Genomic DNA, 25,252 nt, shown 5'->3' with positions numbered 1-25,252 from the left:
TCCTTTTTTAATCTGTATTTGCCATGGGTATTATCGAAAGGGGGTCCGAAAGGGAGTTACACAATGATGAGCGCAGCGAAAGGTTTAAGCGCCGTAGACGAGTAATTGGAGTCAACAGGTAAAAGCAACAACAACAAAAAAAAATAGCATGCAAAATACCCGGGGGTACGGGAAAAGGTGGTGCTGTAAGAAGAAGCTTTCGCCGCGACTATGTAACAAAAATGTTTCGCACGACTGTAAGAGAAGGAAACGAACCATGGGAGAGGTAACGATACAAAATACCATCTATGCACACAAATTACTTACAATATCAAAGAATTCCGAAAGGTCACTCGTTAATCCGCTGTGTTGTCATTTTTTTTAAAAAATGTCAAAAGTATCTGTACCTCATTCCACCGCGAGCCTCGGAAGTGAAGAAAAGAAGAAGAGGTTACAACAAAATGGAAAAGACGTAGAAACGTACGCTAAAAATGACTGGTTTCGTCACAGCTCCGGAAGCGGTAAGTCAGCGACAATTGTACCATCAGCCATATCAAACAACCAGGCCTCCACCGAAGCACACAGGGATTTAATTGCAGCGAGCATTTTCCCCCGACGGATCGCAACAACATGCAATGCACCCCCCTTATTCAAGCCATTTTCTTCTGCACCGCCCGTGTGTGTGGAAGTCACATGTTGCGAAAGCCACTGCCTCCACAGGGTGTCATCTTCTGGAACAGCGCGGAAGACAAAGCGTGAGTCCTTCGCGAAACACTGTGGCGGCTCAATAGTTTTACCGTTTTCGGCAAAGATTAGTATAAGAAACCCTCGACCATCTTTTGCCTCCCTCAAATCAGCTGAGGTGTAAACCTCAATAGGGCACGAAATAACCTCTTTGCTAGATGTACCATTATCACATGCGCTTCCACGGGTGACTGAAGCGGTGGATTTACAACTGCCTGAAGGGGCGGTGCCGCTACAGCGGCTGCAGGTGTTGGACGCACCCGATGGCTGTTCGTTTGTCTGACTGTTGTTGTCATTTCTGTTGTTTCCGAGAAGGTTATACCGCTGTAACAACTTGTGCGTCACAAACATCATGAAAAAGGGGTAACACGTAGAGAAGAATGGATACACCAGGCCAAAAATCCAGAGGAAACACATGTATAAGTATTGATTGCGTGACATTCGGAACGGTACTGACGACAGAATGCGGGAAAGTGGTGCATCAAGTTGCAGTGGTGTGGTGGAACCAACTTCTGCAAGTATACTGGACAGTGACTGCGCTATGTTTACCTTATCAGGAATGTCCGGCATCACGTGAAGCTTACTATCGTCACCATCGACAAGAGCCAGGAGTAAGTTCCCCGTTGTGCCCAAAGGCAGAGGAACTGCATCCCTAAGAGAAGGCTCGGAGCTCAAACAGATGTAACCCACTTTGAACGGTTTGTAGTCACCTCTTAACGCTTCCAACCAAGTGCCGGTGGGCTCACCCTCGCAGTTATCACGTAACCAAAGCAAACAGTGTTTTTTGCATATATCAAAGAAAGATACACTGGTAACATGCGTAAGACCTGACATGCCGAGGTGACGTTGTGGAAAACTCTCCTTCAGGAAATTAACGGCCTTGCGGTAGGTCAGGGCAGCAGCAGCTCCAACTACTATCCCTCTACAACTTCTCATTTGACTTTTATTACCAGCGGATTCATCACTAGATATATTAGGTAATTGCTCAACCGAAGCGACCACAAACTCTGGTAAGGGAACGGGCTCACCACCACCACCGAGCACATCAACGGATTGCGCACAGTATTCTTCAACAAGACTCAGTAGCACTGCCCGTGGAACACTGCGAACCAGTGCTGAACCTTCGTATAGAGCGGATAAAGCCACCCCCATATCGTTTGTTGCAAGTGGGGGAAGCAAAACGCGAACGGAATCGCCCTCAGAACGGCGCTCCCGCAGCCATTGAAGGAGAACTTGTACATCCTCCACATTGCCCATTGAATTCACCTCGGCACGTCGGTCATAAAAAAAGTTGCCAACGAACTCCATTAAGGCGTAATCCAATTGACGCTGACTGTTACTCTTCACCGCGACGGCCATCTGTGGCATGTTCCACACCACCCCATCTGCAATACCATAAACCTTCACTTCCTTGTCGTATGAAGCATGAAGTTCCTTAAGCAGTTCCGGACCCTCGTCAGAATAGGCGTCAATACGTAACAGCACAACTGCACCCGATTCAACGAGGGTGGAGTGCACAAGATTCTCCCACACTGAAGAGAACAATTGACATGACTTGCACGTGTCATCGTACACTTGAAGGAGGAAAAGTCGGTTTCCGCGGAAGTTGAGAATCCTTCGCAAGACTATGAGATTCTCCAGTTGCAAAGATTTCGATAAAATAGGTGGATGCTGATTAAAGCGCTCGAATAACTCATCGGATGTAAAATCTGCCGCGTTAAGCCGTTCACCAGCAATCCTTCCGAACTGATCATAATCACTGCGTTTGATATCATCTGATAGAATATTATACGCGACAAGCACTTTTGCCATGTATTCCTTGGCTTTTTCCTTTGCTTCAGCACCCTCTTGCATGTCGGGGTGGTGCTCCCGCGTTATCGTACGGAATGCTCGCTTAATTTCGGCCTTTGTGGAGCCACGTGACACACCCAGTAGACCATACAGATCACGGTCATTAGGTTGTCCAAAAATGGAGGCATTCGTTACCTTTGGGGTGAAGGACAACTGCAGTGTTACTAACAGCAAACACATCATGCTGATTGAAGATAAATGCAACTGCATGATTCTCCACTCCGTCTCTCTGTTTTAATGGCGATATCTCCTCCTGATGTCCTCTCCTTGACTGATACCCCCTTCTACTTTTGTACTTATTTCGCGCACAAAAACTCGTTTTTCTTCTTTCGTCACCCCCACGTCTTGTTTTGATTACAATGAAATGAAACTATCACCTGCTAACCGGTAGGTCACGACTAAATGAACCTGGGGGGAGAATGGACGTAAAAAAAAAAATGTGTAAATAAGAGACAGTGAATGAATTTGATTATGTCGCAAAATTGGTACAACAACAGTCACTCAGAGAAAACTACAAGGCAAGGCTACAAGAAGTTTCGTCATCTGTCATTAATATTTTAAAGAAAACGGACGCCGACTGAACCGGGTGCACTGTGCAGCAATTGCGAAAAAAAAATCAAATAAGTTGAAACACGTGAAACAAGGAAAAACCTACGAACATTGAATGTTCAGCGCTGCTAAGCCATTACAACGAAAATAAATGAAAAACGATGAAACTTTTTGAGTTATTTGGTTTGATCCCTTGGATCTACCTCCAAGCTGTCAGGTGATGTGTCCATCACCAGCTTTGCAAAAAAGAAAAAAAATCTTTTCTTCACGAACTGCCAAAGCAAGGCCCTGTGAATGTGAAACAAACCAAAAAGCGATGCAGAAACATACATATGTACAGTATTCTTTTAAAAAAAAAACAAGTATCATAAGTGAAAAAAAAGTAGCCTGAAGTAATAAATCATTCACACTCATCCGACCACTTAGTCGGCATTGGCTGCAGCGAGCTCCTCATCCATGCGACACTTCCACGCACGATACTTTTCCTCAACATCAAGTCCCTGCTTTTTCATTGCAATGACACATTGAGCAACACACCGCAACAACTCCACCTCCAGCCCAGTTGAAGTTAATCCAGTGCCTAATGCCGAAGCAGTGAAACCGACATCGCTGCCCACAGGAAACTTAAGCAATTCGTCCAGAACGTCCTGACGTGTGGTGGTCTCAGGAATGAGATTCTCCTCCTCTTCCTCTGTCTGTGAAGTTTCTTCCTCCGATTGTGGAGGCTCTGTGGTAAAGCATATTGGCAGTCTCCCGGGAATCATTTCGCACTCGTGGCGCAACTCCGCTTCAAACTTTGTACAAGTGTCTTGCAGTTCGGAGAGGTTTTCTGACACTGACTTGCAATCCTTTGCGGTGCCCTCCAACAGCAACTGCGCTGCTGCCGCCTCCTGTTTCCCCGCAGCAACGGCGGCACAGAGCTGAATTACTTGCGCTTGGATCGCCCCCCAGCGAGCATCTGTCAGTGCCAAAATGGATTCCAACTTTGTTTGAAGTTTCTGTGACTCCGCCTCTACAGTCCATATTGCCACTTCACGGATCGCAATGTTCCGCTCGTGCATCAGCACCAAATTAAGAGCCTTGGTCCACGAAAGCTGGAGGTTGTTGCACATTTCCCTCGAAGACTCTGAGTTTTTCTTCTCATGTTGAAAATTTGATTCAGCTTCATCGATGTGAGAACTCAGTGTACCCACGCGCTCAGAAACAAGATTGGACACCAGAACATGTTCTTCCAGTTGCTTCTTCCAAACTTCAGTCAATCTCACACCATCAATGAGTAATTGCCGTGATTGTGGGACATTTAACCACTGTTCTTTTACACCGTTTAGACTGTCTTTCAAGGTAGAAGTGCAACAGAGACCAGCATCTTCGCACTCCCTCTCCACGGCGGCTACGGCTTCGAGAAGTTCATCCAATTCACGGATGGCGTCATCAACCAGTGTCTCTGCTCCCTCTGTTGAGGCATTTATGGTTCTGCTTTTCGCCGCATCCCAACGCAACCGCGAGGCTACCAACTCCCTTACGTCTTGTTCAGGATCGTAGAAAACGAGTTGTTCACAGACACAGAGCGCAGGGGAGTAATCCGGAGATGTTTTCCACCCGCCTTTTGTCCACTCAATAATTAAATCCATGAGTGCCTGAGGGACGATTTGTTGCTTCTCGATTTGTTCAATGTGCTCGCGGAGCACAACTCCACGCCTGCGCAAGTCGTTAGCAGCCCCGCGCCACTCATTAGGCGTGCGCCCCCCTGTCGCTTCCTGAGCTCGATCCAGCAAACGTGAAACGTCACCACCCTTTTCAGTGTATTGTGAGACGAAATGTTGCAACGTCAGCACTATTTTTTCGGATGAGCGTTGCGTACCCGCAAACATTGTCTGGTCCTCCTTCATTTGCGCGAGCATTCCGTGTACTTCACGCAGCTGTGCTTCCCACTGCTTGACTCGACGCTCCTCCGCCTCAATCTGAGCTTCCAGTGAAGCCTTCTGCTCTTGCAGTTTCTGTATAGTTGATTGCACCTGTGTGTTTAGTTGTTCCACCTGGTCGGCTTCTGCGGTGAGGGCTGAAACCATCGTAAGATCTTTGGTACGCTGTTTAAACATTGAAAGGGCGGCGTGGCGCATGGCCTCAAAGTTTTCATCTGCGTCCGTCTCAGACTTCGTACCAGAACACTCCTGTGTCTGAGGATGAAGACCTTCCCGTAGTTCGGCCATGAACGGTTATTTGATGTAATTTTTTCTTCTGTATATTTACCGTCGTCTCCTTAAATGTAGCTGCGATAACAGCGCAGCGAACAAAATATGAAAAAATGAGGGGTTGAAGAAGATGTAGTCTGCAATCGAAGCACCCATCCATCCTGTCGTTAGAAATGAAGCGGGAAAAACCAATTATTGCGACACTAAGGTACGATTCCATCATCCGCATCGTCCCTCTACCCCCAACCCCTCTCGGTAACTCCACCTATTTTCCCACCTACTGACAGATGTGGTCCGTGAATCGACAACAATAACAACCAAAAACATTGTCCGACAATGCCTGGTGTTTTGTTATTTAGCACATGTACTTCAACTACTCACTCGCCCCGGCCTCCGCGTCGCTTTCGCTTAACCCCAGACACCTTTCGTTCAAGATCTTTGGGTAACTTCGGGGCATTCGATTTCACGCAGAAACGCTTCTTTTTGTTTCCAAACTCAACAGCTGTAGCATCCTTCTCATTAATATCTTCCCAATACTCCCCGTCATCAGAGGAATGTTCAGCACCTCCACCGTGTCGCGACCCACAATCTTCCTCCTCTTTTTCACGCTGCTGGAATTCCCTTGCCTCTTCCGCTCCTGCTCCAGCAACTGAAGAAGATGAAGCTGTTGCCAACGCCTTCGCAGCGAAGGAGAGGCGTGAGTGAGAGTAGAGTTCACGGGGAAAGTTGACATCGTAGAAAATCGTCGCTGTTTTTCGGCCCGTGTCGGCGGATGGACCATTTATTGCGGGTGTAACAAAAGAGCCATCCCCAGCGCCACTGGTACCACTTCCCGCCGCTGAAGGCTTGCGCAAGCGCTCCTCCATTCGCCTCTTTTGGTCTGCTTCAAACAGTTCGCGGCGTTTCGCCTCCTCTTTGCGTTGCATAAACTTCATGCTCCGGAGGATCTCCATCGTTTTACTCTTGTCCATCACTTACGGTGAAGCAAATATCGTTCGACGCAGGTAAACACGTTTCCGCCTATCCACCTTTTTGACAGGAAAGGTAGCGTGTCAGCTTATCCCCCTCCAGTTTCCTCCTCAATTCGTAAACTTGCCGCTCCAATGATCTCCTTCCTTGATTTGTGAGAGTGGCGCTGAACTAAATGTGAAAGGGGTATTCACAAGAACGGCAGAAGCAAACAGTTGTATGAGGAGAAGGGATGTGCAAGAAATATGTTGACATGTTGTTTTTGTTTTTTTTTTTAATCAGTTATTGCAGCGACTACAAGGATCGCCGACTTTGGCTATTTATGCATTCTCCTGCTGAACCGCAGTCGTGTGACGTGTATTCCGAATAACTGTTGACGGTAAACTGGAAATGTATAAATGATTGAAAGAGGGAAATAAGAGGGATTGTAACAACCGTTTTGGTTTGCAATATATTTTTTTTCCGCGTGAGCGTGTTGCGCTGGTGACCCGAGAGCCCCGTTATAACTACTCACTTGACGTTGAAAAGAAGGAGTGACAATCTCACCGCCGCATCAACTTAAGCAACAAGGACAGTAATACAGCGGTGACAAGGGCACCGAACAAAGTTACCGACGTCTGGTCATGCATGCAAATAAGTATGTATGTACCGCAGTAGTCGTGTAGAATAATAAACAAAAAAGCGGCGAAAAAAGTGTGAGAGACAAATACCACAAAAAAAAAAAAAGAAAGTGATGGTGTGTTATCTTACACGGTGCCAACGGTACGCAATGTACATAATTCTTCCTTGTTTCTCTCTTCCCACACGTTCGAGGGGAAAGCTTTCCTAAAATTATAAATATATAAGTTGAGATATAATTATATAAATACATAGGGCAATGTTTTTACTTTCCCCCTTTAATGCAGTCCTTTAAAACAAAAAAAAGGTTGAAGTCATCTTCCTTCAAAACTTTTTTTAAAAAAATGACTTCTCACACCACCGTCATCTCCTTCCCTGTATCACTCCCTCATTCTGCATCCTTCAACACACTCGGCATTTTACACAGTTTTTCATCCTTCTGATCCCGCGTTTATTATGTTATTTTAGTTATTATTTTTTTTTTTCTTTCGTGGCCCACATTCATTTTCCCCCCTCTCTTTTTGATGGTGCTGGCAGATATACAACTGCTCGCACACACACAAAAATTCTACGAATTGTACATGGGTATATATCTATATATTTGCTTGTACAACACCCCGCGCGAAAACGGTTGAAGTGAAAGGAAACGGTGTGAAACAGCAATAACAACAAAAGCAACCAAAAGAAATGAAGAGAGAGATAGAGAAGGGTGGTGAAACCGAAACAAAGAGAAAAAATTAAACGGAATACACCAGCGCCAACACAAGCACACGTACTTCGCAAACCTAACGCAGCGTACCTCAGTTTCACGGCCTATAAACACGCTCATCAAAACTCGTACGAGACAGGGAGAGGAAAAAACAAGAGGAAGTAAACTACTACGCCATCAGCCAAACAAACATGCATCGGCTCCGTTAGGCAATGGGAAACAGTAACAAAAATAAAAAAAGGTGAGAAGTTACGGGGCAGAAACTTCCTAAACGTTCATTTAACGGGCACCGTGTAGCCGCGGAGCAAATCCCTTCCCAACGCCCTCTCGTCCATGCTGCTCCCCACGAGGGTTTTTACATACCGGCAGTTGGAGGCGCGGGGTTGCTGGGGCAGGAAAGCGATGCGAATGTAACACAATCGAGCGAAGGGTCCCAACAGGAGCACTCGCTCGGGCACCACCCACCGCTTCAGCGGGGAAAGTTGTATCGAGTACGACATTATGCGGAGTACCGATCTCCGCGTTACGCATCAATTCAGCTCGCTCACGTTCATCATCAGTAATCTCACGATGATCCAGAGTTGTTAGCGTGGGAAGTGCCGCTATCATATGCACGCGATACGGAGGTTTACGGGCAACAGCATTCCCTATAAAGGTGGCAGCAGCGAGGCAGCCGCTGTGCCGCAGAACCTGGGCGATTGCACGGATATCGCCAAGTCGGTTGGACCCAAGTGACAAGATTGAGAGCCTCGGTAACGACTGCAGACCATCGATGGTGCGGATATAATTTTCGTCGGCTGAAACATCTGTAAGCTGGTGATTGTTCGCAAAGCAATCGGGTCCTAAGGCACGTAATTTGTTGTTGTCCAACAGTAGTTCGCGTAGTGCTGGGAGGTCTTGTAAGCCCGTTTCAATCGAAGAAATTTCGTTCCCTTTGAGATTCAGAAATTGAAGTCGTGGTAAAGCAAGGCTTAGGGCTGAAACATCAGTAATGTGATTACCCTCGAGAGAAAGTGAATGAATGTTCGGAAGATTCCGTAGCACTCGGCCAACGGCGCAATGTCCCAACCTGTTGTGGGAAAGATCAAGTGCAACAATACTGGTTAAGGATGAGAGCCCATCAATCCGTTCCAAATTGTTGTGATGCAAGTGGAGCACCCTGAGGCAACTGAAGGGATCGAGTAAGGTCAACTCCCTCAAACCGCAGTGTGAAAGATCCACCTCTTGAGCCGTGCCCCACATTTCAACGGGCCCCACACGCTCAATAAGTAAGTCAGCGCTTACACGTCCCGCAAAAACATCCCGTGCACGTTGCTGGTCGGCCTCCGCAACAGGGAGACCATCAAGCACCTTCAGCTTTGGCATATTGTACAAGAGACAGTCTCGATACTCCGTGAGCTTCTCCGCGTTCTCACGCTCAGCACAAAGATTTCCCGCAGCGTCCATTGAAACTAGTTTCGGTAAGCTCTGAAGCAAGCACAATTCACGTACATCGGGGACATTATTGTCTGCAAGGTATAGTTCTTCAAGGGAAAGACAATTCTGTAGTTCCGTAACACTGGTGATGAAGTTCTGCCGGATGGAGAGAAACCGCAAATCACAAAGACTTGCTATACCGTCCACCTCATAAAGACAATTTCTAGAAAGATCGAGGGAAATTAACCTCATTCCTTCCAGTGGTTTTGTTGAGTTAACAAGATTGTCATTCAAATTCAGTGTCCTAAGATGCCGCAGCTGCGCCAGAGGACTAATATCCTCTATTAGGTGAGAAGTAAGACTAAGATGACGTAACTGCGGCAGTAGTGTGACCCACTTGATATCACTGCTAAGACTACTATGAAATGAAAAGGCGCGAACACTTCTCAGTGGTGGTCCTGACAACTCCTTCCCCGCAGTTGGCGCGAACGGGCGATCCTGGTTCACCCTATCAGCCATGTTCGCAATCACCTGCTCGAAGTAGCGTGATCTAAAGACATCGCTATTGTTATTGTTACTACTACTACTGTCATCTAACACATTCCCGCACCCACTGTTGGGAAATGCTTCGGTCGCCGACTCCGCGCGCAATTTCTGCTCTTCAGAAACTATGTACTGCAACGTAGACTGGTTCAGCATTAAAGTTCGCTTCCGTAAATAGCTGAGGCGGGCATGCCTTGAGATGGCAATACCATTGAGTTGCTGCAACTCTGGCATGATAGAAACGCAAAAGGGCTCCACAACCTTGTTCATCATCCACGGATTATGGTCTATGTGAAGGCAGCACAACTCCGGCATCTTCGCCGGCAACTGACGCAGGTCATCCATCGCACTACAGCTGTTGAAGCTCAAACACAATTTTTTCAGGCCTGGAAACGATGCAGCTCCGAGATCGATTCGCGCAATTTCATTGTTTCCAAGGTCTAACGTTTCGAGGGTCGGAGCAGCGTTTGCAAGGGCCTCCCACGCAACAGTAGTTATTTTATTATGGTGTAGAAGAAGTGTTTTCAGTGCTCCCCACGCGGAAGTGGTGAGTGATTCTGGGATGCAATGAATTTGCTTTTCAGATATGTCACAATATGTTAACATAGAGTCACTAAGAGTGCCGTAGTTGCTAATGTATGAGTCCACTAGTTCATTAGTGAGTGGCCCATTGATAAGCATCAGACCGTGTTTAGGTTGGTATAGTTCCTTGGCGCGACTAATAGCCTTCTCCGTCTCACCACTGCTATAAACATGAAAGGCGTTGCTGTCCAACCAATGCAAGAAGTGAAGCAGTGGATATCCTGCCGTCCGCGCGTCGTTGATAGCGTCTTGGGCGCCCATAGGCATTACTTTATCAAGCAGAGCTTGTAACGATTCCCTTTTATCATACATGGACAGTGGAGGACTGATGGTGAGGTGCGCTTTCGTCGTGTACGTAAAATCAATCACGTACTCGGGAAGCAAGAGACACTTATCAAAGACGTGCCACACCTTCACAGCAGGGTTGTGTTCGGATGCGCGATAAACAGAAAATACCCCGTCACCATAGTGTCGCCTCGTGACTTTGCGGCGTCCGGTCATGAAAGGCTGTTCGACAGCCTTATCACCTCCTTCTTCCAAACTGGTGTCCCGACCGCCTCCCATCTCTGCAACACATTTGCCTAGGAATAAGCGTGAGACCAAAAGCTGGGCGGAAAGTTGATCCGGTTGCGACGTCAGACCGAATATATTCCGATTCCTCTTCAATGAAAGAAGTCGTTCTTGATCCGCGTAAAACAAACTGTTCGTTAAAGGTACACCCTCATCCTCAGCATAGAGTCCAGGAAAACCATTAGTCATTACCTCATACAGGAAACTACGCTGGTCTTTAGCATGTCGAGGTATTGCACTAAAGAGACGAATTAGTGCGCGTCGGTTTCGAGTATCTGCGAGGTCAACGTCAAGTTCACGTATCCGGTTGTCAAAGCGCTCCCGCAGGCCCTGACAGGTAATGCGAAACACGCGATTCACCTTTACGCCCGTCACGCCCATACCTTCGTACAAATCGGCGTCAAAGCGCGAAGTCAGCAATTCCCCGGCATTGACATACCAACTATCGGCTTCAGAGCCTTCTTCTAGTCGAATGCTTCCACACGAATTAAGTTCTAGAAGCAGTCTCTCGTGTAAACTTTCCGTTTCGAACGTGGTCCGGCTCCATGCTTCTAATAACTGTCTTTCAATCCCCTCTAATTCCACCTCCCGGGTTTCTCGCGCACGCTTCAGCGTTTGACGGTGCGCTTCCTCTTCGGCGGTTACAACTCGACTCACATATTGGCCGTCACGGCCATACTCGCCTAACTTCATCAGTTGTATATCCAAACGACGTATCGCATCGCGCGCGAAGTTGCGTTTCTTCTCCGCCTCCTGTTGCGCAAATTTATACATGAGAGCTACATTACCGTTGAGTATAGCCCCTCTCATGCTGTAATATATGCTCTTTTTTGCGTACACAGACACGGTCAATGAACGTTGCTCCATCGTAATTGAAACACCATCGAGTTGCTCCAAGTGTGGTAAATGTTGCAATGAAAAGGTAGTGTAATTACTCAAGTGATAAATGGGGGCGTCACCGTACATAGGGTCACTCAGCCACAGAACGCGAAGAGATTTGAGAACACTCAAATTCTTGATTTGTCCGAAGAAATATATTTGATTGTTGGACAAGTTAAGTTCCTCCAATGCAGTCATACTGGAATCAAAAGCGCCCTCCAGTGACGTGATACGGTTCGATGCGACCCACAGCGACCGTAACTGCGGCAGTAAATCAAGCTTCCGTATATTCTGGAGCCGATTCCTACAGAGCCACAGTCTTTCCAGATTGGGAAGAGACGGAATACCATCCATTGACTCGATAAGATTGCCCTGCAAATAAAGATATTTGAGGCTCCGCATTTGCCGCACGCCCTCAATCACAGTGATGTTGTTATCGCACAACCACAACTCCTCTATGTGGTGCAGAGGTGAAAAAGGCTCCATACTTTCCAGTCCAACGTGCATGACCTTAACAACGGTAAGGTACGGAAATAAGCGCAGTTGAGGAAGCTGTGGTGTCGCCAGCAGAAAAAGTTCCATTTCCGTAAATTCATGCGGCGCCTGAAGAAATTCCTCCACCGTTAGCCCGTTGTTGTCACATATTAATGCGACGAGCTCCGCCGTCTCAGAACTCTTCATTGCCTGAACGATTGCAGCGCGCAGGTGCTCCACGACGACTGACGATGCCCTACCACGATCTTCAGCAGAAGTAATATTTCTGCAAGATTCACTCTCATACACCATTTTCTCGTCACACCCTCTAGTAAAATGTAGGACACGGTGAAACTAAGCAAACACAGTCACTTTCTCGGTGGTAAACTCAACCCTCACACTAATGAAGGAAGAAGAACACGAAGAAGAGAGGCCTCTTTGGCCTTTTCCACAAGTGCCACTTTTTTCTTTTTTTTTTTTTTTTGCGACTCCTCTCCCTCGCTACGAATAACGAACCTACGTGATCTTTCTCTCTTGAACCCAAAACGAAAGCTGTGTTAGCAACAGCAATAACAGCAGAAAACAAATTTAAAAACAAAGAGTTCGTGGGAAGGCTTCCGCGGCCAACCCTAGGAATTAATGGTACTGAAAATGCCCTCAAGGATTACCGTATATGATTATTACTTTTTTTTTTTTTGGATCCCTTGTGTGCGTTACTGTTCCACTGTAACCATTAAAAAATTAAAAAGAAAAAGGAAGATTGAAAAGCAACAAAATAAATAGAGAAGACATCGACCTTGCAGTCGACCCACTGAGATAGGCAAAAAACACACACCAAAACAAACGGAAAGAGGGGGTAACAGTGGAGGATTATGGCGAAATGCTCTCATCATACCAGGAGACCGGCAAAAAAAACTCATGTAGTAGCGTAACGAACATCACACAATATAAACTGACGACCAAAACATAATAACAGTATTAATAATGATAACAACAAATAGTAACTAACAAAACGTTGAACGACATTCCGCCGCATCTCTACAGATCCCACGACTCACATTAATTCAGCAAGTGATCATACGTCCCTGCAGGCCCTATAGATCACTAGCAGCTTCTTCAGCACCATCATCGTTGTCAGTCTCCCTCGGATCGATTGCCACACCATATGCGTCACATCCCTTCGCAGACTCTTCCCATTTTGTGCAGACCATCTCGCGTACCTTGTCTACGATCCCTTGATCTGGATTCATTGATATTACTTTTCCCCTCCCTGCCTCAGCCTCAGACCTCGCAACCCCAAGGATCATGGCGGCAAGTTTCTCTTCCCCCTCCACATCAAGTACACCCTCACATGTAGAGGTAAGAAAAGATGGCATCCATGCGCCCTGCAGGCGGCTTACACCAAATGATTTGGAAAAGCGCAACGTGGGCCTCTTCTTGTCTTTCTCAACCTCCAGTCCGTACAGGCGCCCCACCTCACCGCACAAATTCTCAAAAATGTCAACCATTTCGTACTCTTTTGGCAGTGCGTCAGCCGGCAAAACACCGCCGCTGCGAGCTGCTCGCTCTGACTGTCGTTCAATGATGGGCCTTAGAAGTCGGACAGCGTGCTCAATAACGGCTCCACATGCGGAGCACCGGAGGGGTGCGCGAAACTTTGGATCCATTGGATCTGGCATCGCCTTCTGGACCGGATCATCGTCGGCAACTTTTTCCTGAAGCTTCCTGTTTATTTCATCCATGTCAAACGGGTCACGCAACTTAGTAAAGTCCAGTTTATCCTCGGAACAAACGGGGATGACAACTGCAACTAGGAGCAAAAGCAGGTGCGAACTGTGCCTTTGCATCCCTAAAACCAAACTTCCCTAAGTAATAAATTAGAAGAGGAGCGTAAGGCCGCAGCAAAAGGCCAACCGCGCTGTTCCGCTGCACTTCACCTAACAACTAACTAAGCTAGTGGAACAAATGTAAATGTGTATGTGATGTTGACCTCGCTGGTGTTATTAGATCCTGTATGTATGTGTCAGGAACGGAGTATTGCGTAATGGGTGGTTTAAACTTTTTTCCTTTCTTTATAAGGAGAATAAAAGGGAGACATCAATGATCCGCCGGTAAGAAGGGGGAAACTACGGGAAAGGGGACCTCCGCTTCATTACCTTCAGACACTAGCTATGCCTCATGTGCGTGTCACACACAGCTTCCAAGTACCAACGAACTTGAGGGCATGGAGATGTTATGCGAAGCGACAGCGCAGGTGATGTGCATGCTTTAATCCAATGCCCATTAAACGTGTGGACAAGCAATGCGCAACACAATTTAAACCAAAGATGCAAAAGTCCGGTGCTTCATCGCAATTATTACAATATGACACACGCACGCACACGCTCCTTCAGCATCGTTTCACGCCTACCAACCGGGAAGCCTTCTTGTGAGCCCGAGCCTCCTCTTTCTTTGCCTTCTTCAATCTCCGCTCTGCTTCTTTTTCTGCTTTTACAGGGTCCACCGCGTGCCTCAGTACAGAAGATGCAAGCAACAGCCCGAACAAAGGTGGCATGTAACTTACCGTACCGTTGATGGCTCGGTCCCGTCCACCCGCCTCTTGCCGTTGGGGTTCCAAGGGAGGACAACCCAACTCACTACTGTGCACAGCTGTAATGGCACCAGGTCCAACACCGCGCTTACGTAGCTCACTTCGACAACAGCGAGCTAAGGCGTCGTTCACGGTGTCAAAAATGTCACTAACCCTAACGAGTGAAGGGTCCACCCGGCCGCCAGCACCACATGAGGCATACGTGCGCAGCCCGAGTCGCACCGCTGTGCTCAGCAGCGCAACCTTACACTCGACGCTGTCAATGCAATCCACCACATAATCGTAGCGCTGACGTGTCAAAAAATCCTCCATATCCTCTGGAAGCAACAACGCCTCCAATGCTGTCACGCGACAGTGGGCGTTGATGTCCTGCAACCGACGAGCAAGGACGTCTACCTTGCTTTTTCCTACAGTGCTATCCATTGCCACGAGTTGTCGATTTTTATTGGTCGCGGACACAACATCGTAGTCGCATATGGTAATCTTACCGACGCCACCTCGCACGAGAGCCTCAGCACAGTGGCCTCCCACACCCCCAACTCCAGCAAGAAATATATTAACCTGATGGAGCCTTTTCACGCCCTCATCTCCGATTATAATTTGCGTCCGCTCGTAAAGCGCCGCATTCAACATGCCCCACCACCGTCTGGACCGCAATATTGGCCCTCGCCTAATAATTGATGATGTGTCTCTTGCGTATGCGCGAGCTGCAGTTTGAGTTGGTTGATGAACTGCTTGGAAATTCGAACCACAACCACCCAAAACTTACCTCAGCGTATATGACAAACCTAGCCTTGGGTTAGAAACAAAAACAGAAGGATGCAACTCCAAACAATATATTATGCCGGTACAACTCACCCTTTTCCACAACATGCTAGAGGCTAAACACCGAAACGTTCAGCATGAAGTGCGGGACGGCGATTAAGGAGGGGGATGGAACAAGAACAGCAATCCTCCATCCAACTACACTACAAAACAAGAGCCACTCAAAGGGCGCTGCAAACACTCGCTCAAACCAAAGCGTGCTGGCAGAACGATGGTCGGTGCTCATTGGCATGGTTTGATGAACAGCAGTCGTCGTCTTGGAAATGAAAAATGAAACCACGGTAGTTGAATCAGCTTGGACCTAGGCCCATTGCCTTCTGACGGATGAAGCTAGGGATCGGTACACGGTTCATCAGGCATGCCCGCATGCTTGTACGATACACCTCAGCTGGAAGGGAGAAACTCTGAGGAAGTTGCTCTGCAAGTCCAAGCAACGCCAACCCTCGTTGCCACATTCCCAGAGTGAGACCAAATATATCGGAGTGAGTACCTTCGGGCAAGTGCTGCAGGAACTTTACGTACCTTTCGCCCTTACACAGCCGTAGAAGAGCTTCGTAATGTTCTAACTTTCGAACGCAATCTTCCTCCAGAAAAAGCAAGTCGGTGTGAGCCCAAATACACGCCAGCTGTGCCGTTGCAGGCATCTCACTGTTTTCATAATAAGGGTTGTCCCACCACCCCTCAGCAAACTTTATAGCACACCTCGCAACCGCAAGAACTTCACCCACAAGTGCAACCTGTTCCCTAACAACACCTCCACCATATGTGCCGCCGAAAGTATTATCAATATTGAAGTTGGCACAAAATGTCACGCCGCCTTCACCCCCTGAAAATGGAGCTCGGTACTTTTCGCTGTTCAGTTCGGTGTCTGTGCGGAGGAGAACAGCAGCACAAGACGTCCACGATGTACGTTGCTTGATTTGGTGTATAACTGCAGTATCGTTCTGGGACAGTGCAACATAGCTGATGAATGCGGCCGCTGACTCGTCAAAATCAGCCCCTGCGAGCACATGCTGAAGCTCTGCTTGGCTTTGCTGCCGACGAAGCAACCAACTCTTGAAACATATATTCCACCCTGGGGTCTCCGCAACACTTTCCTGTCGCAACACTTGGCTGCTAAACGCAGTCATGACAACATTATCCGTTAGAGACTCCGATAACTCTACCAGCACCCTGCACCTCTCGCTAATGCGCAGCTTCATCCCCTGCGTCGTGGCCAATTTTGTAAGAACTTCCACATCGCAACCAACAGATATCGACATGTGATAAACAACATACAACCACGCCAGCATTTCCCGGTACCGCAGCACGGCAGTTGGTCCAACGTAACTTGCAGCCTTCAAACCGAACATGTCCATCAGGGCCACCGAAAACGCGTGTTGCGCAGACGTTGAATCCCCTTCCACAGCATCGTTAGGGCTTCCTAGCAAGTAGAGGGGCAACGATTTAAAGTTACCAACACATTGTAATCTCATCCTTGTATATTCATCAATAGCATCTAGAAGAGCGCCGCTCGACTCCGTGGTACTATTGTCACTGTTCTTCAACTCTTTCCCTTCTTGTTGATGTTCAATTACAACACATGGATCTACTTTCGTACGTTCCTGCTGCACAAAACTGTGTACAATTCCCACCTCTTCAGCAGTGAACGAGCCAAGGGCACTGTACTCCACTGATTGCAGTAAAATACGCAGCATTATTGAAGAAACCCGAAATGCCGCAAGCTCTCGCTTACGGTGCAGCCGCCAAAAGAGTTTAGGAAGAGTATCAGGCGGAATGTGTAACGCGACACATTTGATTAGCGAATAATACAGTGTCAGCGAGGTGCTGCTACGTGCACATGCCTCCTCACACCGCACACAGGCCGGTCCGCAGTACATAATGACTTCTTCCAGGGTATCCGCCACGTCTACGTGTGGTAATAAACGATACAAAGCAGTGAGCACTTCCACTGTCAGTTCCTCCGCCGCGGAAACTCCAGCCGGACTCACATCCCAATGCTCCTCCGCGAGACAAAGCTGAAAAATGCGGTGAACCAGCAATTGGCTTAGGGCCGGGCAGTTCTGAAGAACGGCGTCGACCAAGCTGACCGCCGAGTGTAATTGTGTCACATCCAACAAGCGCCGTGTCAGTGCCTCCAACCCTAAAAGTCTGGCCTCACCCTTAAGCTGTTTCGCCGCTGGTATCTCTTGGTGGAGTGCGGGAGGTACTTTACACGAGATGGTATCAGTCGAAGCAACTGAGGGTCCCAGCTTCACTGATATCGGTCCAACGCTTCCGGTACACGATGGCGACCTAGAGGAAACAAGAACTCGACGCCTCGCAAGCAACAACAAGTATTCTTTGTTGACGTCAGGCAAATTGAGCAGCCGACTAGCCGCCTCCATTGCGGCGAAGGCGGCTGCAGGTGACGAAGCATCACTTAGCTCTATCTCGAATGGAAGTGAAAGTAAGGATGCATTCCCTTTTTTGATATAGCTATCGTTGCGGACCTCGGCACGACGGCGAGAGGTGGTTCCCTTTCGACACCACCAACCGCACGCAGCTCTAATTTCCTTCTGCATATCGCTTCCGTGAAGAAGTAAGGCGCGGCAAAGCAACAGTCGCATATCATGTCCCTCATGCACTGCCTCCAACTCCATGCAGCGCACCAGCAGCGAACTTAGTACGGTGGACTGCACAGAAATATGGGAGGCTGTGGCTTCTCCCGCCACTATGGGTTTGCGGTGCAGGGCGAGGGAACACAGCGACTGCAGAACCTGTGTTGCCTGGGTCCGTCGCAATGATTGCCGCGTATGGTACAGAATTAAAAGCAACAAATAAGAGCTTATGCCATTGGAACCGCAGAGCCCGGCCAGGAACGCGACGTGTTTGGAGGAAAGCTCAACACATCGGCAGAGAATTGCCGACAGAATGGCGTTGCAAAAGGGCGATTCATTGCCGCTAGTCCCTCCCACACCACCAACAGCGGGATGGAATAGAACGCGGGGATGGCATACCAAAATATATTCCATGAGTGCCAACAATGCGTCAGTGTGCAATACATGAAGAATGGCGTTTAACTCCTTCATACAAGCTGTATCGTCGGCACAATAAGCCGAGCAAACTATGAATGCACCCAACTCACGCACTGAGTCAACGTAACCCTCGCGTTCCAGTACGTGACGGTTACAAACAACGCTAAGCCACCGCCTTGTTCGAAGTATGGAATCGTGTGGAAGAGCGAAACTTGGTCGATCATTACGTTTATAATTTCCAGGTTTGTCGGGTGCTCCACATCCGGTCCCCAAAGCGCAACCACCAAATCGTTTTGTCACTTCCAAGGGCGGAAAGCCCTGCAACAGCACTAGTCGCCGCCGCAAAAGAGGTTGCGTCTTGTATTCCTCTTGCGCAACAACCAAGTAATGTGTGGTTAATGGTGGCTTCTATACACCTGTATACAGGTCCATCTATTAAACAAGACACACAAACAAACACATTGTTGAAGAAAATAAAGACACAAGAAAAGGAAAAGGTCGTGGGAAAACGTTAAAAAGAAACATGAAGCAATATGCGGAACATTTTCTAGCAAAGTAAGGGATACCAAAGGATGGCACGAACAAAAAGCCTCGAGCCAACCATTGGAGTTGCTAGTTTCAAAAAAAAAAATGATTACGCACAAGCACAACACAATGCAGAAAGATGTGAATAAACCGATCATTCCTGTTCCGATACCCCTTTCTTTTTCACCTATATATATATATATATATATATATCATATACAACTTTTGCTTTCTTCAAGTACCATCTCACCCCAGAAAACCTATTTGTCACATCGCCGCCTCCGACATTTGGCCCTGTGGGTAAGTAAGACGTGAGAAATAACGTAGTCCACCAACACCAAGGGTAATACCAACAGACGCAACAGCATCTTAACTTTCGTTCCACCTCGCATGCACCTCTCTGCAACCTTCTACACCAACACTGCTTCTGCCGCGTTAGGAGAGGAAAAGAAAGCAGGTAGTCAAGAGATTACGGCAGTAGCAACCTCTTAAACGAGATGAGTAACAGCAGAACTTTTGTGCTTGGACAAAAAGGCGACAGTTATGAATCGGGTAGTTATGTCACTGTTAATGGACAGGAAGACGCGTTTTGAGGGGTGGAGGCGTATTTACGGGAGAAGGTTGCGCCTGCGAATTTCATGTTAGTGCCATCCAGTTGCCGAAGGACTGTAAATACCCGACCGATGGACGGTAGTTCGACACAAACTGTTGTTGGTACTGCCGAATTTCGCCAAATGTGGACAGGTTCTACGCCAACATATTGAAGAAATCGCACCAACTCAACGTCATCGAAGGGTCGCGGCAGGTCATAGATGAAGAGAGCCTTACGTGGATTTGATAGTGTTGCACTACTAGTGGAGTGCGTGGGTCCAGAACAAGCGCGTTCAAGGCTTCCACTAAATGTGTCCCCAAGTAACTCCCTCATGCATTCTTCAGTCCGCTCGATAATTTTTTTACACTCCAGCCGACCCTGAAGAAGCACCAACTTCTTCTGCAAACCTTCTTGTGTTAAACCCACGGTAGCGGTGCCGCTCTCAACTACTCCGTAACTAGCAGTGTCTGTCACCTGTCCCTCACTAACTTTATTGGTAGCGGTAAGTTGCTGCAGGGCCTCGTCCAGGCCAACACCTCTGTTTTTCGCTTCCACCCACTCCTGATAAAGTTTATATGGCGGGTTTGCCCGAAACTTTTCGTCCCAAGAGGACCAACTCTCCTCCAATGCCTTCACTTGCTCGACAAGAGGGGCCCACACCGCCTCCTGCTCTTCTTCAGTCGCCGGTTGTGCAGAAACAGTCGGTGCGCCCGCATCCTTGCCGTCCGTCTGTGGGGCATGTATGCCTGATGTGTTGACTATAAATGCCACCGCAGCAGCCGCCTCTTTCGTACCAAATGAGGCAATAGCTTTGTGTTCAGATTGGACGCAGTGGACGTTCAGATAGTATGAATGGGGTATTCGAGCGCATATCTCGGCGAGCTGTTCCTTTAGTGCCTCCTTTTCGCAGTACTTCGAGGGCAAATTGTGGAACGCGACAACGCGAACAGGATAAACAGCACTCCCCGAAAAAACGCTCGAAAGCGGCGCCGGTGGCGGCAACAGGGACCCTGAGGAATTCACCTTCCCCACGGGTGCCACACCTACTCTCACTGTGGACATGGAAGAGCCCGCAAACACTGAACGTACGCGTTTGACATCCGGCTGCACGTTTTCCTCCTGTGACACCCCAGTCGCAGCGATCAAAGGAGGTGCTTTGAGCAGTACCTCCGCTAACTGGTGCGTAAGTGCCTCGGAAACTAGTAACTGCCTCTCTTCATCCACCTTTCCCGCAAGGACAACCTCCAAACACGAACGAACCCTCTGCTGTAATTCCTGATCACTCAGTGGCTTCGCTCCGTCCTCTGAAGGTAATATTGCCCTACACACTGATGAAGTAAAAATTTCATCGCTCAACAATTCCGAGCCCACATCACTAGCATGTTCCGAAAACACCTTCTCAACAGCCTGCTGCACAGCGCTGGACAACAAAGACATCTCAGGGACGTTGCTTCCTGATGAAAAGCTAGTGCCAAATTGTGGGTTGTCACTCCCACGGCATCGCTTTGGGCGCGACTGGCAACTCAGAGAGGTACACAATGCCTTATCCATTTCTTCGACACAAGATACCTCACAGACTCAGGCTGCGAAACTACCTCACCAAGTAGGTTGCAAAACAAACACGATGGAGATGGAAAGCGTGACACAAAGGGACGATGGAAACAGGGAAACATCGGTAAATAAACAGTATTATACACTATTTTTAATTTATCCCTAGTGGCACAAACAATCACGCATATATATGCAAAGATAGCACCGATTTGCCCTTACCGGCTGCTTGTCGTCCTCCAGAACAACTTATCCTCCCTCCTCAGTCTTCTTTCTTTTTTCTCTCTAAGGGCTAAGAAGTTATGCCAATGACATCCGGGCACATAAATTCGTGTTATGTTGGATGTATTTGGAATCTCCACATGTCGCTCTACTGCTTAGCCCCTTGACCACTTTTTTTTGCGAGCGCATCGTCCAAGATCCCCTTCAACTGCCCCTTCTCAGCGAGTGCCTTCAACAACTCCACGATCATAGGAACGTAATTATGACGCCTGCGCTGGTTTTCGAGTTTTTCACGCGCACGCTGTTTCGTCAGTTGATTCAACTGCTCCTCCAAATAATGCGTGGGGGCCTCCTGTAGTGTCGCTTCGTATATTCTCCTCTCCAACAATACAAGGGGATCATCAACCACAGCCATGAGAGAGAAGGAAATCCCCTGCCCAGCTCCTGTCGTGTCCTCAGCGCTGTGATCCCTGATGCGTTTCCGCACAACTTCCATCAGTTTGTCCCTGTAGTTCTCATCACTAGCATCGGAGGCGAGAATAGGTCCCTCCTGAAGCCCATCTAGTTCCCATATGGCACTGTTCTTGTACACAAACGAAACAAAGTGGTATGCATCGCCTGCATCAGGCACACTATGGTCTAAAGAGAAGAGTTCCACCGGCGCAAAAGAGTTGTGAGCCTCACGAAGGGCATCACACTCGCCCACTTGCGTGCCTCGAAGATACGGATTCATGTCCTGGGTGAAGGAGAGAAAATTGCCTAACACCTCCCCAAGTTCAATACTCTCCTTGTGGTTCAGGAGAATATTCACGATGGAAAGCGTGGCACAGGCGTTGTTAACAGTCTGCTGGACGAAAAATACAGGGGCATCTGGAACGACTACACCATCAGTCGCAGCACCTTCCTTCCTTGCTTTCCATTTGAAAAGAAGAATCAGACCGTAGACATTAGTGTGGACGCGTAGATACTCCTGCTCAAGCTGTACGATTTCCTCAACGGCCACGCCTTGGGCGCCGAACCGTTGGATAAGCTCCGTGAAAACCGCTGGATCGCTTTCAATAAGACACCAACTGGGCATATGGAACAAACAGCAGCGAGGAGATTATTCCCGCACGATGCAAAGCTCACACCGATAGCAAAAGCTAGTATACAGGTAGGTTTATCTGCACCCTGGTGTATATTGCCCTTCACTTCGCGGCGAAACGATACGCTTATAGCCTGCCGGTGCTTTCTTTTTGACCTCTTTGAAACTCTTTTGATACAAACGCTCGGGGAGAAAAGAAGCAAATTAATGATGGATATAACAAGTAATCTTAGTGGCGCTTCGAGACAATCCCGGTAGCACAGAAAACACACGAGTCCATCATCAACATCGTGACCATGCACGTCCAATGCGAAAGTGATGGTAAGAACAGTTGAGGCAGAAAGGAGGTAAAGAAAGCAAAGGGAAATGTCTTTTAAAAAAAAAAACAACTAAGAAGGCGATATATGAGCCCAAAAGGAAGCGAATATATATTTTAAAAATCTTCATCAACAACATCTATGGCAACGTATCATACGTAGGTATTGTAGCAACGGCTCGTACGCAAGGTGTGGTGGAAAGTAACGCAGATATTGGATACTCAAATGAGTTAACCGAACATGGATAAAAGAAGAGAATGTCACACATCACGACAATGACCACATTTCTTTTTGCGTATCCTGTCCCAACTTTCGCACCGCTTCAAATTCCAGCAGGGCGTTAGAGACATCCAAATCTTCAATCCGAACAGCGTAACCGTCCGAATCTCCCTTGTGAGCCTTACGACCTTCACACGAGCGCAGAAGGTCGTGCACCATTCGCAGGTAACCAGGTGTTCCAAGAAACATCTCAAGTGGATACTTATTGCTGCCACAGTGTATAGCCTTGGGGAACCCGTACATCTTCGTTACATATTCCACGGAAAGCATACGGAGAAGTTTGACGCGGCGCACCCGAGTAAGCAGAGCGGATTCTAACACCTGGGTCGAAAGGGAATCAACACCAACGGCAAGATGAACCCATGACCGTTGTGCAACTCGGTCCAGGAAAACAGCTGCATCTCCACCCGGTCGCCTCAATCGGTCGCACAACGAACGTGCAAGCGGCCGCAGTCCGTCAACCACATACACAACACCGGAAAAGTGAAGTGCTGAAGCGACCTGCGCTACGAGCTCCACTAGCACTAATTCCAACACGGCATCACGTAGTTTCATGTCGCGTGGGTTCAATTTGGCAGCCCTCAGTATCTGGGAAGCAGGGGCGGCAAATGTCTCCCATCTATAAAGCGCAGAGTGCCCAACGGCGTGCGCGACCTCGCATGTGTTCAAACGAACCCCGCTGCCTGCGGTTGTTTTGATAAGTTGTTCCCACATTTCCACAAGTGCCGTGGAACAGTTACGCACACTAGGGCGTTGAGCAACAACAGAGTCTATGAGAGCACGAACTACTGTCATATAGAAGAACGGAACGTCCAAAAGTAGTGACTGAGTTCTTGCATCATTATAATTTGCACTTTTACTCCCCCTCAAATGACGATTTGCACTGTAAGATGAAATGCCCAACGATCCGTCAAATAGAAGCTCAAAGTTCAGCGGCAATATCAGAAATGTGGCATACCGACTCGCCGCCGACGAGACCAGCATGGAACTGTAATACGCCAGGGAAGTCGAAACACCACTTTTTGGGGGGCCATCCACCACTACATGAGGGGGAGGTCGATCTAAAGTCTGATCCCTCCACGATGGACACGAGGCCTGTTCTGCAACAATAGGTCGAAATACCTCCTCAAGCTCTTTTTCGAAAAGAAGTTCGTCATTCAAGAAGGAACGCCCGCACAGTTTCAGTGTTATCAGCGTTTTCACAGCAGCGACGCGTTCAGCGTGCGATATGTCTAAATTCATGTCGGGAAACGGTACGTCAAAACTGGGTGTTGGTGGAAGAACAATCCTCTCATCCCCAACACGGCAGGACACTCCACCCCATTCCACGGAAGCTCCCCCAATTGACGAAAAATTGGGAATAGGCCCAGGATTACTATCGCAGAAAACATATTTTGGGGATGCGCGAGAAACTGAATGTTGTTGGAAAGAAATCGGCACGAAACCGTCGTGGGATGGAGGAGTGGCGGACAAGCCTCGGCTCTCCGCAGCACTATATGTTTCATACCCTTTCCTGTTGAGCAAGTCAAGTACCGGGTTGGACGGTGACTCGACATGATGTTTGCGTTTTTGAAACCCAGGCGTGCAGCTTACGATCACCGTTCCCACCTCAAGGCATTCATCGACGCTCCTCAAAGGCGAGCCATCTAACGAGTAAACAAAACGATACCTCCTTGCCGCTGAAGGGCCTCCAGGGGAGGATGCTACTGCCCTACCAACTAGTGACAGAAGTCCTTCAATCGTATCAACCTTGCAAGGAATGTGCAACCGCACGGCGTTCTGGAGAAAAACATCATGACCTTCGTACACTGTAAGTTCCACCATCAGATTTCCCGCACCAACTTCCAGCGCCTTCAAAAAAAAAATAAGAAGAAGAAAAAAGAAAAAATTGGAGAGACGATGGCAGTAGGGAGCAGAGAAGGAGGTGATGATTACAAGCAAAACTTATAACCTATGCATGGGTTTCCTCTAATAACGTAACGCTGGCACATAACAATACCATGGTGACCGCATAGCTTCGCCCGGGGCGTCGAAAAAGGCGTCAGCAAATAAGAGAGAAAAGTGAAATGAATGTATCCAGTTATTGTATAAAAGGTAACCGCCATACACGGAGTATGGCTCAATGTTGAAAAGAAAAGAAAAAATGTATCAGTATAAGAAACGTGATTAGTCAGAATC

General features: G+C 48.0%; 10 protein-coding genes across 10 annotated transcripts, besides 5 other annotated features; all 10 read right to left on the bottom strand.

Annotated features, from left to right (window-relative positions):
- Nucleotides 1-483: 483 nt before the first annotated feature.
- On the bottom strand, nucleotides 484-2,784 carry Tb11.02.2880 (chaperone protein DnaJ; the record flags this gene model as incomplete). Its single annotated transcript, XM_823504.1, has 1 exon — nucleotides 484-2,784. One exon carries the CDS (start codon nucleotides 2,782-2,784, stop codon nucleotides 484-486), a length of 2,301 nt encoding a protein of 766 aa, XP_828597.1.
- Nucleotides 2,785-3,545: 761 nt separating this feature from the next.
- On the bottom strand, nucleotides 3,546-5,333 carry Tb11.02.2870 (hypothetical protein, conserved; the record flags this gene model as incomplete). Its single annotated transcript, XM_823503.1, has 1 exon — nucleotides 3,546-5,333. One exon carries the CDS (start codon nucleotides 5,331-5,333, stop codon nucleotides 3,546-3,548), a length of 1,788 nt encoding a protein of 595 aa, XP_828596.1.
- Nucleotides 5,334-5,692: 359 nt separating this feature from the next.
- Tb11.02.2860 (hypothetical protein, conserved) lies at nucleotides 5,693-6,286 on the bottom strand (the record flags this gene model as incomplete). The annotated part of the gene is made up of 1 exon (XM_823502.1): nucleotides 5,693-6,286. One exon carries the CDS (start codon nucleotides 6,284-6,286, stop codon nucleotides 5,693-5,695), a length of 594 nt encoding a protein of 197 aa, XP_828595.1.
- Nucleotides 6,287-7,110: 824 nt separating this feature from the next.
- Nucleotides 7,111-7,152: a sequence feature (AT_rich).
- A 200-nt stretch (nucleotides 7,153-7,352) lies between these two features.
- Nucleotides 7,353-7,387: a sequence feature (AT_rich).
- A 503-nt stretch (nucleotides 7,388-7,890) lies between these two features.
- Nucleotides 7,891-12,387, bottom strand: Tb11.02.2850 (hypothetical protein, conserved; the record flags this gene model as incomplete). Its single annotated transcript, XM_823501.1, has 1 exon — nucleotides 7,891-12,387. One exon carries the CDS (start codon nucleotides 12,385-12,387, stop codon nucleotides 7,891-7,893), a length of 4,497 nt encoding a protein of 1,498 aa, XP_828594.1.
- Nucleotides 12,388-12,536: 149 nt separating this feature from the next.
- Nucleotides 12,537-12,559: a microsatellite.
- A 610-nt stretch (nucleotides 12,560-13,169) lies between these two features.
- Tb11.02.2840 (hypothetical protein, conserved) lies at nucleotides 13,170-13,922 on the bottom strand (the record flags this gene model as incomplete). The annotated part of the gene is made up of 1 exon (XM_823500.1): nucleotides 13,170-13,922. The coding sequence occupies one exon, from the start codon at nucleotides 13,920-13,922 to the stop codon at nucleotides 13,170-13,172; it is 753 nt and encodes a 250-aa protein (XP_828593.1).
- A 542-nt stretch (nucleotides 13,923-14,464) lies between these two features.
- On the bottom strand, nucleotides 14,465-15,298 carry Tb11.02.2830 (ubiquitin activating enzyme, putative; the record flags this gene model as incomplete). The annotated part of the gene is made up of 1 exon (XM_823499.1): nucleotides 14,465-15,298. The coding sequence occupies one exon, from the start codon at nucleotides 15,296-15,298 to the stop codon at nucleotides 14,465-14,467; it is 834 nt and encodes a 277-aa protein (XP_828592.1).
- A 482-nt stretch (nucleotides 15,299-15,780) lies between these two features.
- Nucleotides 15,781-18,561, bottom strand: Tb11.02.2820 (hypothetical protein, conserved; the record flags this gene model as incomplete). The annotated part of the gene is made up of 1 exon (XM_823498.1): nucleotides 15,781-18,561. One exon carries the CDS (start codon nucleotides 18,559-18,561, stop codon nucleotides 15,781-15,783), a length of 2,781 nt encoding a protein of 926 aa, XP_828591.1.
- A 659-nt stretch (nucleotides 18,562-19,220) lies between these two features.
- Nucleotides 19,221-19,251: a microsatellite.
- A 337-nt stretch (nucleotides 19,252-19,588) lies between these two features.
- Nucleotides 19,589-21,175, bottom strand: Tb11.02.2810 (hypothetical protein, conserved; the record flags this gene model as incomplete). Its single annotated transcript, XM_823497.1, has 1 exon — nucleotides 19,589-21,175. The coding sequence occupies one exon, from the start codon at nucleotides 21,173-21,175 to the stop codon at nucleotides 19,589-19,591; it is 1,587 nt and encodes a 528-aa protein (XP_828590.1).
- Nucleotides 21,176-21,542: 367 nt separating this feature from the next.
- On the bottom strand, nucleotides 21,543-22,472 carry Tb11.02.2800 (ubiquitin carboxyl-terminal hydrolase, putative; the record flags this gene model as incomplete). The annotated part of the gene is made up of 1 exon (XM_823496.1): nucleotides 21,543-22,472. The coding sequence occupies one exon, from the start codon at nucleotides 22,470-22,472 to the stop codon at nucleotides 21,543-21,545; it is 930 nt and encodes a 309-aa protein (XP_828589.1).
- Nucleotides 22,473-23,062: 590 nt separating this feature from the next.
- Tb11.02.2790 (hypothetical protein, conserved) lies at nucleotides 23,063-24,898 on the bottom strand (the record flags this gene model as incomplete). Its single annotated transcript, XM_823495.1, has 1 exon — nucleotides 23,063-24,898. One exon carries the CDS (start codon nucleotides 24,896-24,898, stop codon nucleotides 23,063-23,065), a length of 1,836 nt encoding a protein of 611 aa, XP_828588.1.
- Nucleotides 24,899-24,929: 31 nt separating this feature from the next.
- Nucleotides 24,930-24,962: a sequence feature (T-rich).
- Between the last annotated feature and the right edge of the window lie 290 nt (nucleotides 24,963-25,252).

This window comes from Trypanosoma brucei (genome assembly GCF_000002445.2).
Source record: "Trypanosoma brucei brucei TREU927 chromosome 11 chr11_scaffold01 genomic scaffold, whole genome shotgun sequence".
NCBI classification, from domain to species: Eukaryota; Euglenozoa; class Kinetoplastea; order Trypanosomatida; family Trypanosomatidae; genus Trypanosoma; species Trypanosoma brucei.
This window is presented reverse-complemented; position numbering and strand designations above follow the sequence as displayed.